Source organism: Haliotis cracherodii, unplaced genomic scaffold (assembly GCF_022045235.1).
Source record: "Haliotis cracherodii isolate W230 unplaced genomic scaffold, xgHalCrac1.p SCAF_9, whole genome shotgun sequence".
Taxonomy (NCBI): Eukaryota; Metazoa; Mollusca; class Gastropoda; order Lepetellida; family Haliotidae; genus Haliotis; species Haliotis cracherodii.
This window is the reverse complement of record NW_027266343.1, coordinates 49,233,962-49,255,821: the sequence shown is the minus strand read 5'-3', so window position 1 is coordinate 49,255,821 and position 21,860 is coordinate 49,233,962. Positions and strand designations below refer to the sequence as shown.

At 43.0% G+C, this 21,860-nt stretch overlaps 1 protein-coding gene across 1 annotated transcript in view; it reads right to left on the bottom strand.

The window, feature by feature from the left end:
• The window catches only part of LOC139452368 (uncharacterized), an 80,790-nt gene that overhangs the window by 19,038 nt on the left and 39,892 nt on the right, over positions 1-21,860 (bottom strand). The window contains exons 2-11 of the mRNA XM_071233827.1: positions 21,445-21,500; positions 15,615-15,855; positions 14,316-14,974; positions 13,492-13,606; positions 12,767-12,903; positions 12,109-12,267; positions 11,457-11,540; positions 9,687-9,857; positions 6,438-8,070; positions 3,101-3,248 (exon numbers count right to left, since the gene is read on the bottom strand). Of these exons, the coding sequence (XP_071089928.1) occupies positions 3,101-3,248; positions 6,438-8,070; positions 9,687-9,857; positions 11,457-11,540; positions 12,109-12,267; positions 12,767-12,903; positions 13,492-13,606; positions 14,316-14,974; positions 15,615-15,855; positions 21,445-21,500 (3,403 nt within the window). The remainder of the gene's footprint in view (positions 1-3,100; positions 3,249-6,437; positions 8,071-9,686; positions 9,858-11,456; positions 11,541-12,108; positions 12,268-12,766; positions 12,904-13,491; positions 13,607-14,315; positions 14,975-15,614; positions 15,856-21,444; positions 21,501-21,860) is intronic.

Below are 21,860 nucleotides of genomic sequence, written 5' to 3'. Positions count from 1 at the left end.
GAACTTGATAATAAGAACTATTACTACTGAAGGCCAAACCTTTCAGTTTTCCAAAAGTTATATTAGAATGGAACAGGAAGGTGACTTTCCAAAAAATGATAAATATTTGTGAGTTTTGATAGGGAGAAGGAAACAGACTATTTTCTATTCTTCTTCCTGATTGACAGCACACATACAAATCATGCCATTGTTGTCATATAAGCTTATGTATGTCATGTTGACTGTAAAGAATAGATTTACAGTTCCTACATTACAGCCCTACATGTATATATTAATTTTCATATATATCCTAAAATAAACTATAAATTGGCCTCAAAACTTGTATCCTACTTAACAACAATAATCATAATCATCATCATCATCATCATCATCATAATAATAATAACGCTTGTATAGGATACAAAACTTGTATCCTACTTAACAACAACAATAATAATAATCATGATAATCATAATAATAATAATAATTCCATTCACCTAGTGAATGCTCATGATGCTGCATTAATATTGGTTACTATGGCTCAGTGAGCACTCGATTTTCATTCTCAGCTCCCTGGGAAGTATACAGGTACCACTAACCAAGTTGGCAAATATCTGATGGCAGCCTGTAAACAACCAAGTCCCTGAGCCTGACCGTGCCATCCATTAAGCTCTGAAAGAACAGGGGCGGTCGGGTAGCCTGGTGGTTAAAGCGACCCGGGTTCGATTCCTGATGTGGGTACAATGTGTGAAGCCCATTTCTGGTGTTCCCAGCCGTGATATTGCTGGAATATTGCTAAACGCGGCGTAAAACCATACTCACTCACTCTTAAAGACCAGAGTTGCTGGGGACCATTTCTACCCCCAAATCTCTCTCATACAATTTACAAATGAATTGTGACTTAACACTCAAAACACAAACAATGTTTGCAACCTCAAGTCGTATACACCGATCGATCACAATGAACTGTTTTCAAAATGACTTCCTATACAAGTTGATGAGATAACACTAATGTGGTCCTTCTCAATCAGTACACAGGGTAGTAGATCAATTCTAGATGCATTTTGGTCAAATCAAACTTCAATTGATTTACTAATTCTCATCCTAGTTGAGTCAATGTAGTTAAATAAAATATTATTTTTTAAGAAAAACAAAATCTTTATTGCAAAATGTTTGAAATTATCACATATCTAACCTGCGGACAGCTTGGTGTGATAACACTTTCTTAGTAAAGTACAGATTCTAGTACTTTTTTGAGTTGAGTCCCATCCGGGATTCGAACCCTTCAACTCAAAAAAGTACTAGAATCTGTACTTAACTAAGAAAGTGTTATCCTAAATATAACATGTGTTACATTTGACCACTTTCTAAATGGCATTGTGTATTCATATACTGGTAAGTATATATATATATATAGTAACAGGCAACCTATTGTCCCGACATTGTTGTACACAGGAAAGGAGTGCTTGCTATAACAATAGGCTCTGTGACACAGACAATCAGTAGTGTGGCACGCTCAACATTGGGAACTATGTCATAAGGGCACGTAGTCACTTCATCTTTATATCCCTTGGGTCATTTGGTTTTAAGGTTCAGTGAATAATCTAATTCAGTTTTTTAAGTTTTTGTATTAATTTTACTTCAGGGTGCCGTTGTACAAAGCAATCTTAGCACTAAGGTGATTGTAACTCCCAGACCTTAACATACACTTACGACAGTTGTAGTGCTGAGGTGATCGTAACTCCCGCACCTTAACATAGACTTACGACAGTCATAGCACTGAGGTGATCGTAACTCCCGCACCTTAACATAGACTTACGACAGTCGTAGCGCTGAGGTGATCGTAACTCCCACACCTTAACATAGACTTACGACAGTCGTAGTGCTGAGGTGATCGTAACTCCCGCACCTTAACATAGACTTACGACAGTCGTAGCACTGAGGTGATCGTAACTCCTGCACCTTAACATAGACTTACGACAGTTGTAGCGCTGAGGTGATCGTAACTCCCGCACCTTAACATAGACTTACGACAGTCATAGCGCTGAGGTGATCGTAACTCCCACACCTTAACATAGACTTTTGACAGTCGTAGCGCTGAGGTGATCGTAACTCCCACACCTTAACATAGACTTACGACAGTAATAGTGCTGAGGTTGTTTTGTACAACGGCATCCTGTGCTGTATTTTCTGCACCAATCCCTTTTATGACTCCAGAGTCATCTATGCTCACTATCATCTGCCTATGCCTAGGGCCTTTTTCTCTGTTTTTCTAAAATTACTATACTTAATTAATTTACAGTCCATAAATTAAATTTTGTCCATATTTGTCCATCAAATTGTCCTCTGGGTTAAAAACAGGCATAAAAACAGTGTTGATGACATCAGACATTATGTGATACTATGTTCCTCTACTGACAGACACAAGACAGTAGCTAGTTTGTAGTTAAACTTGGCAAATGTGATGAATTCAGACACTATGTAATACTATGTTCCTCTACTGACAGACACAAGACAGTAGCTAGTTTGTAGTTAAACTTGGCAAATGTGATGAATTCAGACACTATGTAATACTATGTTCCTCTACTGACAGACACAAGACAGTAGCTAGTTTGTAGTTAAACTTGGCAAATGTGATGAATTCAGACACTATGTAATACTATGTTCCTCTACTGACAGACACAAGACAGTAGCTAGTTTGTAGTTAAACTTGGCAAATGTGATGAAGTCAGACACTAAGTAATACTATGTTCCTCTACTGACACAAGACAGTAGCTAGTTTGTAGTTAAACTTGGCAAATGTGATGAATTCAGACACTATGTAATACTATGTTCCTCTACTGACAGACACAAGACAGTAGCTAGTTTGTAGTTAAACTTTGTAAATGGGATGAAGTCAGACACTATGTGATACAATGTTCCTCTACTGACAGACGGGGAGGTCGGGTTGCCTAGTGGTTAAAGCATTTGCTCGTCACACCGAAGACCCGGGTTCGATTCCCGACATGGGTACAATGTGTGAAGCCCATTTCTAGTGTCCCCTGCCGTGATATTGCTGGAATATTGCTAAAAGCGGCGTAAAACCATACCCACTCACTCGCTCTACAGATATAGACGGTACCTAGTTTGTGGCTGGACTGGGTGAGCGTTGATGATGTCATACAGTTTATAGAGCAGCTTGTCTCCCCAGTACAGCTGGCTGTACTTCTCGGTGATGGCACTTGCGAATGTCTCCCACTTCAAATTAGCCAGTGATGTTATGTATTCGGCTGAAATGAAAAAATGATACATAAAATGTGGGATGAGGACAGCCAAATATGATACAGTCCAAAGACAAGTCACCCTGGCTCTCCCCGACCCCAGACTATAATAAATGACCACTCCCCCTGGCTCTCCCCAACCCCCCACTATAATAAATGACCAGTCCCCCTGGCTTTCCCCGACCTCCCACTATAATAAATGACCAGTCCCCCTGGCTCTCCCCGACCTCCCACTATAATAAATTACCAGTCACCCTGGCTTTCCCCCGACGTCCCACTATAATAAATTACCAGTCACCCTGGCTTTCCCCGACCTCCCACTATAATAAATGACCAGTCACCCTGGCTTTCCCCGACCTCCCACTATAATAAATTACCAGTCACCCTGGCTTTCCCCGACCTCCCACTATAATAAATTACCAGTCACCCTGGCTTTCCCCTAACCCCCCACTATAATAAAAGACCAGTCACCCTGGTTTTCCCGTAACCCCCCACTATAATAAATGACCAGTCCCCCTGGCTTTCCCCGACCTCCGAATATAATAAAAGACCAGTCACCCTGGCTTTCCCCTAACCCCCCACTATAATAAATGACCAGTCCCCCTGGCTCTCCCCGACCTCCCACTATAATAAAAGACCAGTCCCCCTGGCTCTCCCCGACCTCCCACTATAATAAATGACCAGTCACCCTGGCTTTCCCCAACCTCCCACTATAATAAATGACCAGTCACCCTGGCTTTCCCCGACCTCCCACTATAATAAAAGACCAGTCACCCTGGCTTTCCCCTAACCCCCCACTATAATAAATGACCAGTCCCCCTGGCTTTCCCCGACCTCCGAATATAATAAAAGACCAGTCACCCTGGCTTTCCCCTAACCTCCCACTATAATAAATGACCAGTCCCCCTGGCTTTCCCCGACCTCCGAATATAATAAAAGACCAGTCACCCTGGCTTTCCCCTACCCCCCCCACTATAATAAATGACCAGTCACCCTGGCTCTCTCCGACCTCCCACTATAATAAAAGACCAGTCCCCCTGGCTTTCCCCGACCTCCCACTATAATAAATTACCAGTCACCCTGGCTTTCCCCCGACGTCCCACTATAATAAATTACCAGTCACCCTGGCTTTCCCCGACCTCCCACTATAATAAATGACCAGTCCCCCTGGCTTTCCCCGACCTCACACTATAATAAATGACCAGTCCCCCTGGCTTTCCCCAACCTCCCACTATAATAAAAGACCAGTCCCCCTGGCTTTCCCCGACCTCCCACTATAATAAATGACCAGTCCCCCTGGCTTTCCCCGACCTCACACTATAATAAAAGACCAGTCCCCCTGGCTTTCCCCGACCTCCCACTATAATAAATGACCAGTCCCCCTGGCTTTCCCCGACCTCCCACTATAATAAAAGACCAGTCCCCCTGGCTTTCCCCGACCTCCCACTATAATAAATGACCAGTCCCCCTGGCTTTCCCCCGACGTCCCACTATAATAAATGACCAGTCCCCCTGGCTTTCCCCGACCTCCCACTATAATAAAAGACCAGTCACCCTGGCTTTCCCCCGACGTCCCACTATAATAAATGACCAGTCCCCCTGGCTTTCCCCCGACGTCCCACTATAATAAATGACCAGTCACCCTGGCTTTCCCCCGACGTCCCACTATAATAAATGACCAGTCCCCCTGGCTTTCCCCGACGTCCCACTATAATAAAAGACCAGTCACCCTGGCTTTCCCCCGACGTCCCACTATAATAAATGACCAGTCCCCCTGGCTTTCCCCGACCTCCCACTATAATAAATGACCAGTCCCCCTGGCTTTCCCCGACCTCACACTATAATAAATGACCAGTCCCCCTGGCTTTCCCCGACCTCCCACTATAATAAATGACCAGTCCCCCTGGCTTTCCCCCGACGTCCCACTATAATAAATGACCAGTCCCCCTGGCTTTCCCCGACCTCCCACTATAATAAAAGACCAGTCACCCTGGCTTTCCCCCGACGTCCCACTATAATAAATGACCAGTCCCCCTGGCTTTCCCCGACCTCACACTATAATAAATGACCAGTCCCCCTGGCTTTCCCCGACCTCCCACTATAATAAAAGACCAGTCCCCCTGGCTTTCCCCGACCTCCCACTATAATAAATTACCAGTCACCCTGGCTTTCCCCGACCTCCCACTATAATAAAAGACCAGTCACCCTGGCTTTCCCCTAACCCCCCACTATAATAAAAGACCAATCACCCTGGTTTTCCCGTAACCCCCCACTATAATAAATGACCAGTCCCCCTGGCTTTCCCCGACCTCCCACTATAATAAAAGACCAGTCACCCTGGCTTTCCCCCGACGTCCCACTATAATAAAAGACCAGTCACCCTGGCTTTCCCCGACCTCCCACTATAATAAATGACCAGTCACCCTGGCTTTCCCCTAACCCCCCACTATAATAAAAGACCAGTCCCCCTGGCTCTCCCCGTTCTCCCACTATAATAAAAGGCCAGTCACCCTGGCTTTCCCCGACCTCCCACTATAATAAAAGACCAGTCACCCTGGCTTTCCCCTAACCCCCCACTATAATAAAAGACCAGTCCCCCTGGCTTTCCCCTAACCCCCCACTATAATAAATGACCAGTCCCCCTGGCTTTCCCCAACCCCCCACTATAATAAATGACCAGTCCCCCTGGCTTTCCCCACCCCCCCACTATAATAAATGACCAGTCCTTTACTCATCCCTTGTCTGAAAAATACAATGCAATAATTACTCATAATATTTCCAAATTTAAGAATAAGTGGCAAGAACTGGTGAATGGTATCATTTTTAAATATATAAGAACTACCCATCATGCTAAATCATACAATGTATAACAGTGTATCACAATATGGACTGTCTACAATACCACATGTGTCGGTATCACATGCTGCAAAAATGTCCTGAACATTAAACATTGCTCAAGTATAAATATTCAAAACACTTCCAATCAAAAGGATGTTTAGCCATGTGGTTAAAGTGTGTGCTTCTTCAACAGAAGGCCTGGGTTTGATACCCACATGGTATCCAATGTGTGAAGCAAATTTGTGGTGTCCCGTGCCATTATATTGCTGTAATATTGTTTAACGTGGCAGCAAAACTAGACTCACTCACCCATTCCAATCATAAAAGCTCTTGAAAGTATACTCCTGAACATGTACTTACCCATTGCACAATCTTCAGAGTTCTGCTCAAAGAGCATATCAAAGCCCTGTCCCTCTCTTACAAGTTGAAGGACACGACCTTGAACTTGCTGTCTATGGAGGCTTTCTGGACTGAGCAGCCTGTCAAGAAGACTGGCGTCGGTGTTGGGGTAGGCCTTTGTGGCAACTTGGACGCCGCTCACGCCACTGTCTTTCGAGGGAGATGGAGAGGAGGTTTGAGAGGCATTGGAATCGTCATTTGTCACATTTTGATTGGATAGTCTTTGAGGGGTTGTAGCACCTGGAGACTCTGGTTGGTGGTCTGGCACAGACAGAGGTTTCATGGAACTTTGGAAATGCTTATAATGAGGACTAGATCTGGATTCCTTTACCAGCCGACCATGAAAGTCATTCTGGGGGGGATTATGCACATTTTGTTTTCCCTGACTTGAAACTGGACTTAAATTATGAAACTGCTCCGATTGTTGTCTCCTGAGCACATTAGCATCAGACGTGTAACCATCTGGGGATGTTTCGGATACAGTTCCTCTTTGAGGAGATACGTAGTCCCTTCCACTCTTTGTGCTGGAGGCGGAAGACGGAACCCGAATCCTGTATGGAGATGAACTGAGCTCCTCATCCTTCATGGAATCATTCAGGTCGGACTTGTTATGAGTGGATTGAGCATCACTGGAGTATCCCGACAATGGCTGACTTGGGATGTTCCTGTAGAAGTCTGGGGACTGGTTGATTTGGAGGGAGGAGCCAAGCGCTGGTTGGGAAGAAAAGGGCATGATGGGAACCCAGCTCATCATCCCGGTCCTCGGGTCCTGCTGCAGCTGCATCTGAAAGGGAGGTAACCCTGGGTATCCACCGTACTGCATCGGGAACGTCACAGCTCTGTCCATTTGAGTAGGAATTGCAAGCGGGTACGATGTCCCTGGACCCATCATGCCCTGATAGTGAGCTGGAGACAACATTTGCTGCTGCACAACACTGGAGGTCATGGTCGGTGGAAGCGGAGGTCCGCTTGTCATCCCGTGAGGAACCTGCGGAGGGCTAATCATCTCAGCTGATGCATGGGTCTCGTACTCACCCCCGACTTGACCCTTGAGGTGCTGGGCAATGGCCGACGCCAGACTCTGAGTGTTGGGCATCTGACCTTGACCTTGCAGCTGCTTCAGGAGAGACTCCAGGGAACTGGGTTGAACTGGTTCCTTTCCACTATTACTACTGTCAGTTCGACTTCCGTCACTACTTCCACTCTCTTTTCCAACAAGCTTTCTTGGTTTTGATAAATCACTTTTTAACTCTCGCAGTTTCTTCATAACTTCGGTTTCCTTTTCTTTGAAATCAAAGTCCCTAGTTTTAGCTTCCTCCTGCACATTGGCATCAACGGAAGCATCATGAAGCACTATTGGTTTGAAATGAGTGGCCGGGGAAGAGAAGGCGCTTGGCACTCTCTGGCCTCCATTTCCAGATGGGCCAGGCTTCAGTGCTACTGGCTTGAAGGCAGATCCACCTACTGATGGCTCGGTCAGAGTCTTTTTGACTGACTTAAAGCTTGGGGGAGGCGACGGCACCTCAAACTCAGCAGGCTCGTCTACAAAGATTTCTTCTTCATCATCCAAAGCATTCCCGTCTGTTGAAGAGTGCTGTTAAAAGATGAAATACTTTGGTGAAACACTTTGGGGAAACACTTGGGTGAAACATTTGGGTGAAACACTTTGGGGAAACACTTTGGAGAAACACTTTGGGGAAATAATCATGGTTCCTAGTATACATGATAATATCAAGTGGAATATTGTTTTTCACCGCACTCAGTAGTATTTCAGCTATATCAATGTCACCTGTAAGGGACCGGTCATTTATTACAGGGTGTGTGTGTGTGTGTGTGTGTGTGTGTGTGTGTGTGTGTGTGTGTGTGTGTGTGTGTGTGTGTCAGAGGTTTTTGATGCACTAATGTACTAAAAATAATAACCCACCCCTCATGCTTATCATATTTTGGGATGAACCTATGCCCTTGTACCTCCCTGACAAGACAAAATGCAAAACCATGTTATATTTTCTTTTAAAATGTTTATATTTTCATTACCTTCCCCAAATATGAGTATTATATTTCGTTAAATTCCCCTAGATACTGTCATATGTTTTGGGGACCACCCTATGATAATGACCGGTCCCTAAATAAGGCTGAAAGCATGAGCTGTTCACGTCTGACACACAATAAGGCTGGCCACACTTTGTATTTTGATGTTGTTGTCTTTGTGGTTTAATGCTGCACTCTAATGGATGTGATCTCTCACCAACAAACTGTCCCCCTTGATATGAACTCCTGCACACGTACTGACCCCCTGAATGTGATCTCTTGCACACGTACTGACCCCCCTGAATGTGATCTCCCACACACAAACTGACCCCCTGAATGTGATCTCCCACACACGTACTGACCCCCTGAATGTGATCTCCTACACACGTACTAAAACCCTGAATGTGATCTCCCACACACGTACTAAAACCCTGAATGTGATCTCCTACACACGTACTGACCCCCTGAATGTGATCTCCGACACACGTACTAAAACCCTGAATGTGATCTCCCACACACGTACTGACACCCTAAATGTGATCTCCCACACACGTACTAAAACCCTGAATGTGATCTCCCACACACATACTAAAACCCTGAATGTGATCTCCCACACACGTACTGACCCCCTGAATGTGATCTCCCACACACGTACTGACCCCCTGAAATGTGATCTCTTAAACACGTACTGACCCCCTGAATGTGATCTCCCACACACGTACTAAAACCCTGAATGTGATCTCCCACACATGTACTGACCCCCTGAATGTGATCTCCCACACACGTACTGACCCCCTGAATGTGATCTCCCACACGTACTAAAACCCTGAATGTGATCTCCCACACACGTACTAAAACCCTGAATGTGATTTCACACACACGTACTGACCCCCTGAATGTGATCTCCCATACACGTACTAAAACCCTGAATGTGATCTCCCACACACGTACTGACCCCCTGAATGTGATCTCCCACACGTACTAAAACCCTGAATGTGATCTCCCACACACGTACTGACCCCCTGAATGTGATCTCCCATACACGTACTAAAACCCTGAATGTGATCTCCCACACACGTACTGACCCCCTGAATGTGATCTCCCACACGTACTAAAACCCTGAATGTGATCTCCCACACACGTACTGACCCCCTGAATGTGATCTCCCACACACGTACTCACCCCTTGGATGTGATCGTAGCCCAGGTCCTGCTCCTCCTCCACAACATATTCAAGGTTCAGCTCCTCCTCCGACACTATGTCATCGTCGTCCGCAGGTGGGGGAGGGGGGATGGGTGGTGGAGTTGGAGTCTGCTGGGGCTGCTGGGGTGGCCGGGGTGGACAGGGTTTTTTCTGGGGGGATAAATTAAATGGACAATTAAATCTTCTAGTCAATGATGCTAAATTCATAACATGAATACAAAGGGAAAGATAAGGCAGTAAGTGTTGAGTGATGTTTTATTTCTCTTAATGTTATTACTAAATAAATTCATAAAACTATCAATTACAACAAATGTCTCCATTTATAATAATTATAAATTGTTTGACAAATTTTAGAAATAACTTATCAATTGACAATATCAATAAATACTACCATTAAATGATAACAGAAATTTGTGTACCCGGTAAATAAGATAATGTTTGTAAATGACATAAATAAATAATACAAATACCTGATGTGAATAAATGATATCAATATCCATTAATGAAAGGTTTTAATAAATTATATCAATATGCATCAATGAATGGTTTGTATGAATGATATCAATATGTATTAATGAATTGTTTGTATGAATGATATCAATACTTATTAATGAATGGTTTGTATGAATGATATCACTTTTTATTAATGAATGGTTTGTATGAATGATATCAATATGTATTAATGAATGGTTTGTATGAATGATATCAATATGTAGGGCTGCAACGATACAGGAAGGTCACGATACGATACGCATCTCGATATTCTGGTCACGATACGATACGTATCTCGATACACAATGATAAATAAAACAAGACTTAAAGCATGTCAAGATTGAACCTTTCATGATTTTGGAACAGTCAAAATTATTTTATAATAACAAGACTACTGAAGTTGGAACTTTCTCTAACTTTCCTTAAAAACAATTCAAAGTTCAAACACCAGAAAATAATTAATGCAGGATATTTTTACGTATGGAACAATTTGATCAGTCACCCTAGGGACTTCCCGTGCTACATGTATTTCGATTGCGAAAACCTTATGTTGACATATATTCGCCAAATTGCCACACACATGACTTTTAAGGAGTCAAAGTATGGCATTTTTAATATATGTATCCATTCTCTAGCAACTAAAGTTCGTTTCAATACGTCAAAAGCGGTAATCTGACCGTGGTTGCAGTATCTCTTCACACACGATTTCACATAACTTAATGAAAAAAATATTAAATGAAATTTTGAATAAAATTAATAAAATATATTACAAAGACAAGTTCAGATATATAATGAACACGTTTTAATAACAAGATAGTATAGTAATGGTATTTAATTGCGTACTTCAGTTCGGATTTGCTGACAGGTATTTCCGGTGTTATGTGCTTGCGGGGATCAGCTGATAATGTTTTCTGAGATGGGGAAAAACATGTCGGTGTAAAACCTGAGCTTATTAAAAATGTAAGTACGTTTTGGGGAGCCATGCGTTACCGCGCGCTATAACCAATTTAGCGGTTTATTGAAAGGCACAATAGCGAGGAAACGCTTTACTTGAGATTTGCGTTCCGTATCGTGGCGTATCGATAAATGGGCCCACGTGTATCGTATATCGTATCGTGGGTCAAGTATCGCGATGCATCGGAATATCGGTGTATCGTTTCACCCTTATCAATATGCATTCATGAATGGTTTGTATGAATGATATCAATATGCATTCATTAACGGTTTGTATGAATGATAGGATATCCAGCCACTCACAGAGGTATTGAGGGCTGTGTTGTACAGTTCCTGACAGGACAGCTTGGAGGGTGGGTTGCCCTCTGCCTCGTGGTTGTCACACATCTGGAAAAACAAGTGGACAATTACAGGGAGCTGTATCATACACATGGCCTCATTGACGTCCACTGTGGACACACTCTTCATGCTGAAGGGATGGTCTGCTTCTTGGTCTGGAGGGAAGGTCTATATTACCTGGAGACAGGTCTGGAGGGAGGGTCTTTATTACCTGGAGATCGGTCTGGAGGGAGGGTCTATCTTACCTGGAGACAGGTCTGGAGGGTGGGTCTTTATTATCTGGAGATCAGTCTGGAGGGAGGGTCTATCTTACCTGGAGACAGGTCTGGAGGGAGGGTCTTTATTATCTGGAGATTGGTCTGGAGGGAGGGTCTATATTACCCAGAAGACAGGTCTGGAGGGAGGGTCTATATTACCTGGAGACAGGTCTGGGGGGAGGGTCTATATTACCTGGAGACAGGTCTGGAGGGAGGGTCTATATTACCTGGAGACAGGTCTGGAGGGTCTATATTACCTTGAGACAGGTCTGGAGGGAGGGTCTATATTACCTGGAGACAGGTCTGGAGGGAGGGTCTATATTACCTGGAGAAAGGTCTGGAGGGAGGGTCTACATTACCTGGAGACAGGTCTGGAGGGAGGGTCTGCTCTCGGGGCTAGGCTGCAGCAACCCCAGAAGAAGCTGTTCGAAGTTCTGGCTGACCTGGAGAGACAGTGAGGTGGAGTACTTCTGGCCGGCCACACAGCGCAGGGTGATTCCCAACCCATAGAGGCAGGTCTGCAATTGGAAACAGAGGGCTTTCACTTCCTGTTGTTTGATTGATCTATTTGACATCAATAGGAGTTGAAATCTGCCATAAATGTTTGTTTGTTTGTTGTTTAATGCCGCACTTAGCAATATTCCAACTATATGACGGCGGGTCTGTAAATAATCGAGTCTGGACCAGACAATCAAGTGATTGACTTCATGAGCATCGATCCACGCCAATTTGGATACGATGACATGCATCAACCAAGTCAGCGAGCCTGACCACCTGATCCTGATAGTCGCCTCTTACGACAAGCACAGTAGCCTTTTACGGCAAGCATGGGTTAGTGAAGACCTATTCTACCATGGATCTTCACGGGTCCTGCCATATTTGAATATTATCAAAACTATCAGATAGAAAACTAAAAACTCAAACAAGTAAGTCAATATATATGTTACCGTTTTTTAACGGCTGAATTGGCTATAGATTGAAGGGGGGTCTTTGTTAGTGTGATGGTGACATGATTACCTTCTCAGACAGGACTCCCTTCTGTTGAAGTTCTGGCGCCATGAAGATGACCTCCAGAGGTTTGTCCTCTGGGATGGCCTTGAAGGTCACGCTGCCGTCTCCCCGCACCACGAGTGTATCGGGGGAGATGTAGGCAGCTGCAACAGGCACAACACATCTACCGTGAGAGGCAAACACTAAGGAAGAACAGGAATTATTTGGGTTTTAATCTTCTTGGTGTACATGTCAATGACTGACCATGAACCTTGCTTGATGTTAAAAAGGATACCATCATGCACAAGTCAACCACAACAGTTGTTTGTTTTTGCTTCCAGCAATTGGCACAGTCTCCCAGAAATAACATAAGAATTGATTTAAATATTTTTTGGTGTTTATGGACATAGAAAGCAGTGAGCACACTGGGTGAATCCATGCAGCCTTTTTACGGAATGTATGCACAATGGTTTTTGCACAAATAACACACTGAGGTAAATTCTCATCAAAACTTTGTCAACATTAATATCTTCACAGGCTGCTTATTCAATCATTTACACCCGGGAAACTGAAGACAACAACACGAAATCAGTGACATCGTTCAGCACAAAATGCACCACAAGCCACACACGTTCTATTATCAGCCAATCAGGAAACAGTGTATTAGTAGGTGCAATAAAATTGCTTGGTTAGCCAATCAAATGCTACAGAATTTATGAATATACCAGTGAGCCCCACTGCTCTCTACTTACGTAGGTGTTTCTTTTTCCTCTGCAGGGCAAGAACTCCTTCCCGGCAGATGGCCCACAATTCCTGCTCATTGAGATAGCGGTTGATCCAATCAAGCACATCGGCGATTGTCATTCCCTGTCAACATATTGAGATACACATGACACTATGACATCACTTGTAGGCAGGCAATGGTGAATTTGTTCAGTGAATGAACATGTATCACCCATGTGTTCAGTCGCTTCTTCATAGGTGGATACAGTGGAAGAGTCCAGGGGTCCAGGGCTCCGGAACCCCCACTCCCCTTTAAAAAAACAAATGTAGTTTGTTGCAGTCAGTAAAATTGATGGAAAGAGGATTTTGAATTTTGGACCCCTCCTTTCAAAAGTGCTTGACCCGCCCTTGTTTGGTCTCCTAGTCATTAAACGTTCAGTAACCAACCTGTGAGTACAGTATAGAACTCACTTCAATCAGACAAAACTTTTACAACAATCCTAATTTCTTTTCAAATTTCCAAACTTAGAAAGGAATCTTGGACCCATGTAATGGAGTAAAAGTTGGTCTTACATACTGAACACCAATAGAAATGCACTATAATTTTCGGTTCTGCTTTTGAGGGTCAGATGTTTTTGTATAAGGTATTCTACAGTGCATGACCTGAACACTGAGCTATCTTTCTGTAAAAATAGTCATTGTTCTATAATTTAGTATAATGCATCAAAATTCTGGACATATAGACAACTGTGATCAACTGTGAAAATATGTACCTGAACTGAGAAAAAATAAAATGATACCAAAATAACTAATTCTGAATGTTAACATTTAAACAAGGAAAGACAACTCTTACCTGTTTCCTCCTTTCTTTAGAAGGTGAAGGTGAAGGCTGATTGTCTTCTACACTTGACGAGGTAGGCGTGGAGGTATGGTTCTCTAGCAAGGAAAACTGGCCATTTTTGATATACTCCGTCTGCTCTGTGAAAGGTTCACCACCAGGACCTAACTGCTGTTGCATTCTGGGATCTGGCCCATGTTTGTGGTGGTTTGTATGGAAGGAGCCTGAAGTCCTAACACCGTGCCCTGTAACACCATCCACACTAGACTCCTGTACGCTAGGACCGTGTCCGCTACTGGCTCTGTTGGAAGTCCCATGATCCTTGGGGTAATATCCATCTCGATCTACAGATGATGAGTATTCTATATAAGTCCGCCTGCTGTGCTCGTGGGACGGGCTATTCCCTTGTATGTCAGACACAAAATGTTTACTACTAACACTGGTCACATTTTGGTTATTATCCAAATATGGCGTCTCTCCCTGATGGTGTTTCCCAGAAGAATGCTGATCAGTTCTTTGCATATGCCGATACTGATGATCCATGTTCAGGTGTGGTGCGTTAACAGGTTCAGTGGGGGGAGAGAAGGGAAGAGGTGATTGGCTGACGAAGGTTGATTGAGACTGTAGGTATTCTGTAAGGCCACTTGTTAGATCTAGAATACTGCTGCCGTTTGCTGGAATGAAATAGAACCTGTTAGATCACAACTACTTTTGTCAGTGTGTTAAATCAAATAAGTTTGGTCTAAAATACTGCTGCATTAACCTGACTGAATTTTAATATGTTTATTAGTTGTGCAGTAAATATTAGACAGAAATTAGAAACCATTGTGGTTTCCTTGGGATGGTTATACTACCTTCCTGAAAAATAGTTGAAAAACCAGACTGAGACAGAAATATATACTATCTTCCTAACAACTAGGTGTGGGTATGGTGAGACAGAGAGAAATATATACTACCTTCCTAACAACTAGGTGTGGGTATGGTGAGACAGAGAGAAATATATTCTACCTTCCTTACAACTAGGCGAGGGTATGGTTAGACAGAGAGAAATATATACTACCTTCCTGACAACTGTGGGTATGGTGAGACAGAGAGAAATATATACTACCTTCCTGACAACTAGGCGAGGGTATGGTTAGACAGAGAGAAATATATACTACCTTCCTGACAACTAGGTGTGGGTATGGTGGGACAGAGAGAAATATATACTACCTTCCTGACAACTAGGCGAGGGTATGGTTAGACAGAGACAGAAATATATACTACCTTCCTGAGAAATAGGTGAGGGTATGGTTAGACAGAAATATATTCTACCTTCCTGAGAACTAGGTGAGGGTGTGACTGTGGACAGGATGAGACATATATCCTGGGAAGACTGTCCATCAAGCTCTTCTTCACAGTGAGATATCACAGTGTCGAGCTCGGGTCTCTGGTTCTGGTCATCTGCGGTCAGACGACTGAGGAGGTCGGTCAGCTTCTGGCTCAACTCTGGCTTGTGTTCATCCTGGTGTTCCACGGCATACAGCATCGTCATCCCCAGCGAAAACAGCTGGGACTGCAAAACAGAACAATGTGTCAACCAATCTTTGTCTTTATTACCAGGGAATAGAAAATAGGGTTAATTATGTGTAAAAATAAAAGTATTGAAAGGTCAAGTCATATTTTTTGTATTCATAACATAAACAAAAAACAACTAAAAATCTGTTTTATTTGCAACAATCAGAATTTTCTTGTCTGTAGGTGTGCATCATACCATTCACAAACAGAATATCAATAACCATTGACATTGATAAATTTGCTTAGGCAATCAGAAAATTCAAAATGCCATGAGAAATATTCATAAGAACTATTCATGGGAACTATTCACATTCCTGCATACATTTACACAGTGAAGTCCTGTCAACTCACAGTCCTTATGGCCATTGAAAATATTTAGCTCAATTCTAGTTCAATTCAAACAGAGTGCCTATATTAGACAACAGTGTCTGTCATGATTCTGACAGAACAGTCAAATTACATAGTATCAAACAATACTGTATATGACCATAGATAAGCCAAATATTGAGGTCCAGAAAAAAAGATTCCGTAGAAAGGGGTCGTCTTATGTATGGGTTACACTTTCATCAAACTCTTTTTCTGTCGCTAAAAAAATACATCGTATCGTTTCAGGTGGATGTCAACAGTGCAATAACAATAACAAACTTTGTCAATGAAAATGTGAAATTTGCAATTAAACATCACTAGACATGATGACTTACCATTTCCATTGTATTTCTTATTATGCTAGGCATAACGGTCATATGCCGTACATATCGACTCACAGGAGTTCAAAATTGTGTAACTACATTGTCTTAAACAAGATAGTTCGACTTACAGGAGTTTGCCCCCTGAATATCTGGGTCAGAATTGGGCTATAGCAAACCATGCTTATCTGAAGAGACGACTAACAGCATCGAGTGGTCAAGCTCACAGACTTGGTTGATCTATGTAATTTTATCCCAGTTGCGTAGATCAATGCTCATGATGTCAATCACTGGATTGTCTGGTCCAGACTCGATTATTTACAGACCTCTGTCATACAGATGGAATATTGATGAGTGCCGCATTAAACAACAAACCAACCACCTAAAGGAGTACAGGGCTAAACAATGTCACTGTAGCTGCCAATTACTATGTCATCAGTATGTTTATCTCCATTCTTTCGGACAAAATTAAACATAAAAGATATTCAGTGAATCTGGTTTGAATCTAATTAAGTGTTCTGAGAAGGTTGTCAATCACAATGAAGGAAACACAGATTATAGCCCTTGAACAAAGTATGGCACTGTAAAAAAGCTCTGATACTGTTTTTCATAAAATAATATTCTACTTACATGACTGACAGGTATAATAGATCATCAAATCAACACTTATTGAGATTTGAAATTAAGAATTTCCTAAATTCACGTAACAAGTTTTCACAATACTTTACCATTCTTTGAAATAAGTCAAAGCCTTCTAACATTAAGTCTTCTTTACTTCTAAAAAAATGTCACCCATTTATGTACGAAAATGTTGGAGGTATTCCTGTCTTTATCTAGTCCTGCGGCATGAATGTGGAACGTATATATTTTTCTGCCAAAAGGCTAGGCAAGTCTAGATCAAACCAAACCAAGTCTAGTTTTCTCAATTAGTCTTGCGCCATGACTGTGGAATATATGTATATATAAGATTATTTTAAACAAATATTTTCAAAGACTAAGTGTTGAGGAAAGGTCCTTTTGAAGAAAGAAAAATACAATTATTTTAAAGAAATGTTTTCATGGACTAAGAGTTAGTCTAGTCTTGATCTACAACTGCTAAACTTGCTACCATTGACCCATATTAATGTCAACATTCTTGAAGAGGGGAAAGAAGTAACTGTACTCCATACTTGGAAACACATGTGACTGATTGCTATCACAGAACTGGCAATCAATGGCCATTTGTTGATATCATGGAGTAGGTTATCACCGCATTAATGCCATTAGATAAACATGGCTGACACAAGTGTTTGTTTACATGATTGATTTACCACATTACAAATACATACTTAGGTCATTGTCAATGTAATTTGGAGAATAAAGGACAGGTATTAGACCCACCCACTAGTCCCTGCGTATGTTACAGGCTTGGTCAGGAGACTCAAATAGAGTATCAATGAATGAACAATATCTTTTTTATATCACTGAGTGTTAGGGTAATGTCGGAGGAGCCGAGGTGACGCATTTCGAGGTTGCTTACCACACTGGTGAAATCTACAAGCATGGATTATAACATCGGTGCTAGCAAATCAAGGATCATAATCACGGCAAATATGGGATTCAAACCCACCATTATCAGATCCTGGTGTTCTTTCTTAAGTGACATACACAATAGCTGGCCTGCTGCAATGAAGCCTATATAGTGATGGAGCATGTTTTAACAAGCTTAGGATGTAGCTCTACACACTACACTCTGAGTAGTTAAATAATTTTTTTGGCACATTCATTTGCCATGTATCAATGTTGGTTTTAACTTTTCTTCAAAACTTTTACTCATTATTTGAGATGAAGCCTGTATATGTTTGAATAAGATAAATGTAAATAAATAGACTGCAAGCGATTCCTTGTCAAGTGTTTTGCTAACCGAGCAATATTTTTTTGCGTTTATGTTTACATCAAGCGAATAAAATTATGCCACGCCCACAATCAAACTTTTGTTCCTGATTGGCTGATAATAGAATGGGCAGGGTTTTGTGTTGCATTACTGCGTTGAACAATGTTACTAATTTCGTACTGTTGTCGACAAGTGTTTTTGTGTTAATCATTAGATAAGCAGTCTGTGAAGTTATAATTGTTGACATATTTATTTATAAGAATTGACTTCAATGATTTTTGCATTTAGAGAGGTATAAACATAAAAAATGATAAGTACACTTTTTTACGATCACACTTCCATAAACGTAAAAAATATTGAAGTTAATTCTTAAGAGTTTGTGTAGGTTATATGTAATCTGAATGGAATGAGCATGTTTAACAATTGTACAACCAAGATATTTGTTTGTCAGTGTATAAATCTGCTTGTCTTCTGAAATAATCTCCTGGATAAAGATGTCAGTGTTCCTTGGAGTCACAACTAGCATGTGGACACAGGAATTGAACGCAAATCTTGCACTCTGTAAATAAACATATATGTTGTCCTAACTTGTATGTACATCCGCAGACACTCCAGGACAACATGTCCACTCTTGCAACAAGGACTTAATAGAACATCAAAGAGGTGTCTGTGCTTCTGACAATCAATCTAAAGGTCTCAGGTGTACATAGCAGCACACCTGGCACAGGTAACCATTGTTTATGTACCTGAAAAGATCTAAAGAGTTTCGGTTGATATAAACAATTAAACCATAGAATGAAGGAGTATGCTTTTAGGCCCTGTTAAGCAATATTCCTGAAATGGGCACCATACATTGCACCCATGTGGGGTATCGAACCCAGTGTTCAGAACAATGAAAGGATAAGGTAGGTTGGGATTTACTGCCTCCGATCTCCCTTCATCCGATCCCCCTACCTCCGATCCCCCTACCTCTGATCCCTATGCCTCCGATCCCCCTGCCTCCGATCCCCTGCCTTTGCCTTCGATCCCCCTGCCTCCGATCCCCCTGCCTCTGATCCCTGTCTCTGATCCCCCTGCCTCCGATCCAGATGCCTCTGATCCCCTGCCTACTACCCCCAGCCTCAGATTCCCTGCCTCCGATCCCCCTGCCTCTAATCCCCCTGCCTCCGATCCCCCTGCCTCTGATCCCTGTCTCTGATCCCCCTGCCTCCGATCCAGATGCCTCTGATCCCCTGCCTACTACCCCCAGCCTCAGATTCCCTGCCTCTGATCCCCCTGCCTCTAATCCCCCTGCCTCCGATCCCCCGTGTCCGATCCTCCTGCCTCTAATCCCCCTGCCTCCGATCCCCCTGGCTCAGATCCTCCTGCCTCTAATCCCCCTGCCTCCGATCCCCCTGCCTCTGATCCCCCTGCCTCCGATCCCCCTGCCTCTAATCCCCCTGCCTCCGATCCCCCTGGCTCAGATCCTCTACCTTTGCCTCAAATCCCCCTGCCTCTGATCCCCCTGCCTCTTATCCCCCTGCCTCAAATTCCCTGCCTCTGATCCCCCTGCCTCTAATCCCCCTGCCTCCGATCCCCCTAGCTCAGATCCCCTACCTTTGCCTCCGATCCCCCTGCCTCAAATTCCCTGCCTCCGATCCCCCTGCCTCTAATTCCCCTGCCTCCGATCCCCCTGGCTCAGATCCCCTACCTTTGCCTCCAATTCCCCTGCCTCCGATCCCCCTGCTTCAGATCCCCCTGCCTCCGATCCCCCTGGCTCAGATCCCCTGCCTTTGCCTCCGATCCCCCTGCCTTTGCCTCCGATCCCCTTGCCTTTGCCTCCGATCCCCCTGCCTCCGATCCCCCTTTTCCGATCCCCCTGCCTCCGATCCCCATAAATAGCCCAAACAAAATAAAAATAATCTTACATGAGGCCTCTTGTAGGTATGTGCATTTTCATGTGTACGGTTTTGTATTGATACTTGACCACACGATAAAATACATGTGACATGGCACAGCCTATCGTGATGCATGGAACAATCAGTGAATTATTACACCCCTAATACTGTTGGGGTAGTGGAGTAGCTTAGTGGGTAAAGCATTAGCTTGTCATGACGAAGTCCTGGGTTCGAATACCCACAAGGGTAATTTGTGTGAATCCCATTCTTGGTGTCCCCTGTCATGATATTGCTTGAGTATTGCTGAAAGCGGCACAAAACCACTCACTCACTCACTCACTCACTCACTGTAAAAGTCCAGATTCCATCCTTGCCGAACTAGACTGGAATTTCTGGGCTCAATCATAGCGTCACCAGTTGCTATTATGAGTTATGTCCCTTCTATGTCCTTCATATCGACCAATCAAATTCTACTTCTCATATCACTTGTATTGCTTCAAATAAAATGGTGTCGCCCAGTGAAGACGATCTTAGAGATAATCAAGGTCTATTTCGTAATAAAATGGGTCTTAATTCGCAAAGTGCATCATATCACTTGACCACCTTGGTTAAAAACATGAAAAGATTTGGAAAATATCTGTTGACGCTAAGTTGGTATACATGCTTTGCAAATTCTGCCATCACCAAAAATCTGCTTAGTTTTTTAACCGGATGTTGATTTTGTTACATGATTTTCATTGGACTATGAATAGACTCATTAACCTGGCCAATATATAATTCTATAATTCCAGTCTAGTTCGGCAAGGGTGGAAACTGGACTTTTATGGTCAGTTAACTCCCTTGCCTTGGGAAGATGTAAGTTCATCAAAGTTGTCAATGTCCACCACCTGCATTCCTCGTATCCCATTGAGCTGAGATGCTATGAAATCTAGCAGAACTAAACACAATTCACTCACTCACTCACTTGCGATACTACTGCAATTTTGACATTAATTAGACTTAAGCTAGTGTGCTAAATATTCATAAACTGACGCTTATACAGTATATGTCCTTAATATCTAATTAATTAATATCTTCTCATATTCAGCTGACATGACTGAGATACTATTTCAATCAGATCCCACTCACTCACTCACTCCAGATGGCCCTACCTTGTACGTGTGTCCGTCATGCTGATACTCCGGAGGAACATAGAAAGCATCTGGCTCTGAAAATGATAAAACGGATATGAACAGCTACACAACAAAAACTCCAAACTTTAATCCCCATGATCACAACATTATCATTCTTTGATGTGGTCACAACTGGCCCTGACAAGTCAACTTTGACCCCTGCTGTCATATTGGACCAATCACAAGGTCTCTCAGCATGAGGAACTCCATACACCACTGATACAGAGGCAGAACTTCACACACCACTAATGCACAGAAGCCGTTAAACATGTCCTAGGTCTCCTGTCGCAGCATCTGTCCTGACCCCTGACTCCATCATCTGACCAATCATGGTCATGCTGGGGATCTAACATGGAGGTACATATGTGCCTCTTCAGACTCAACTGTTTAATGGT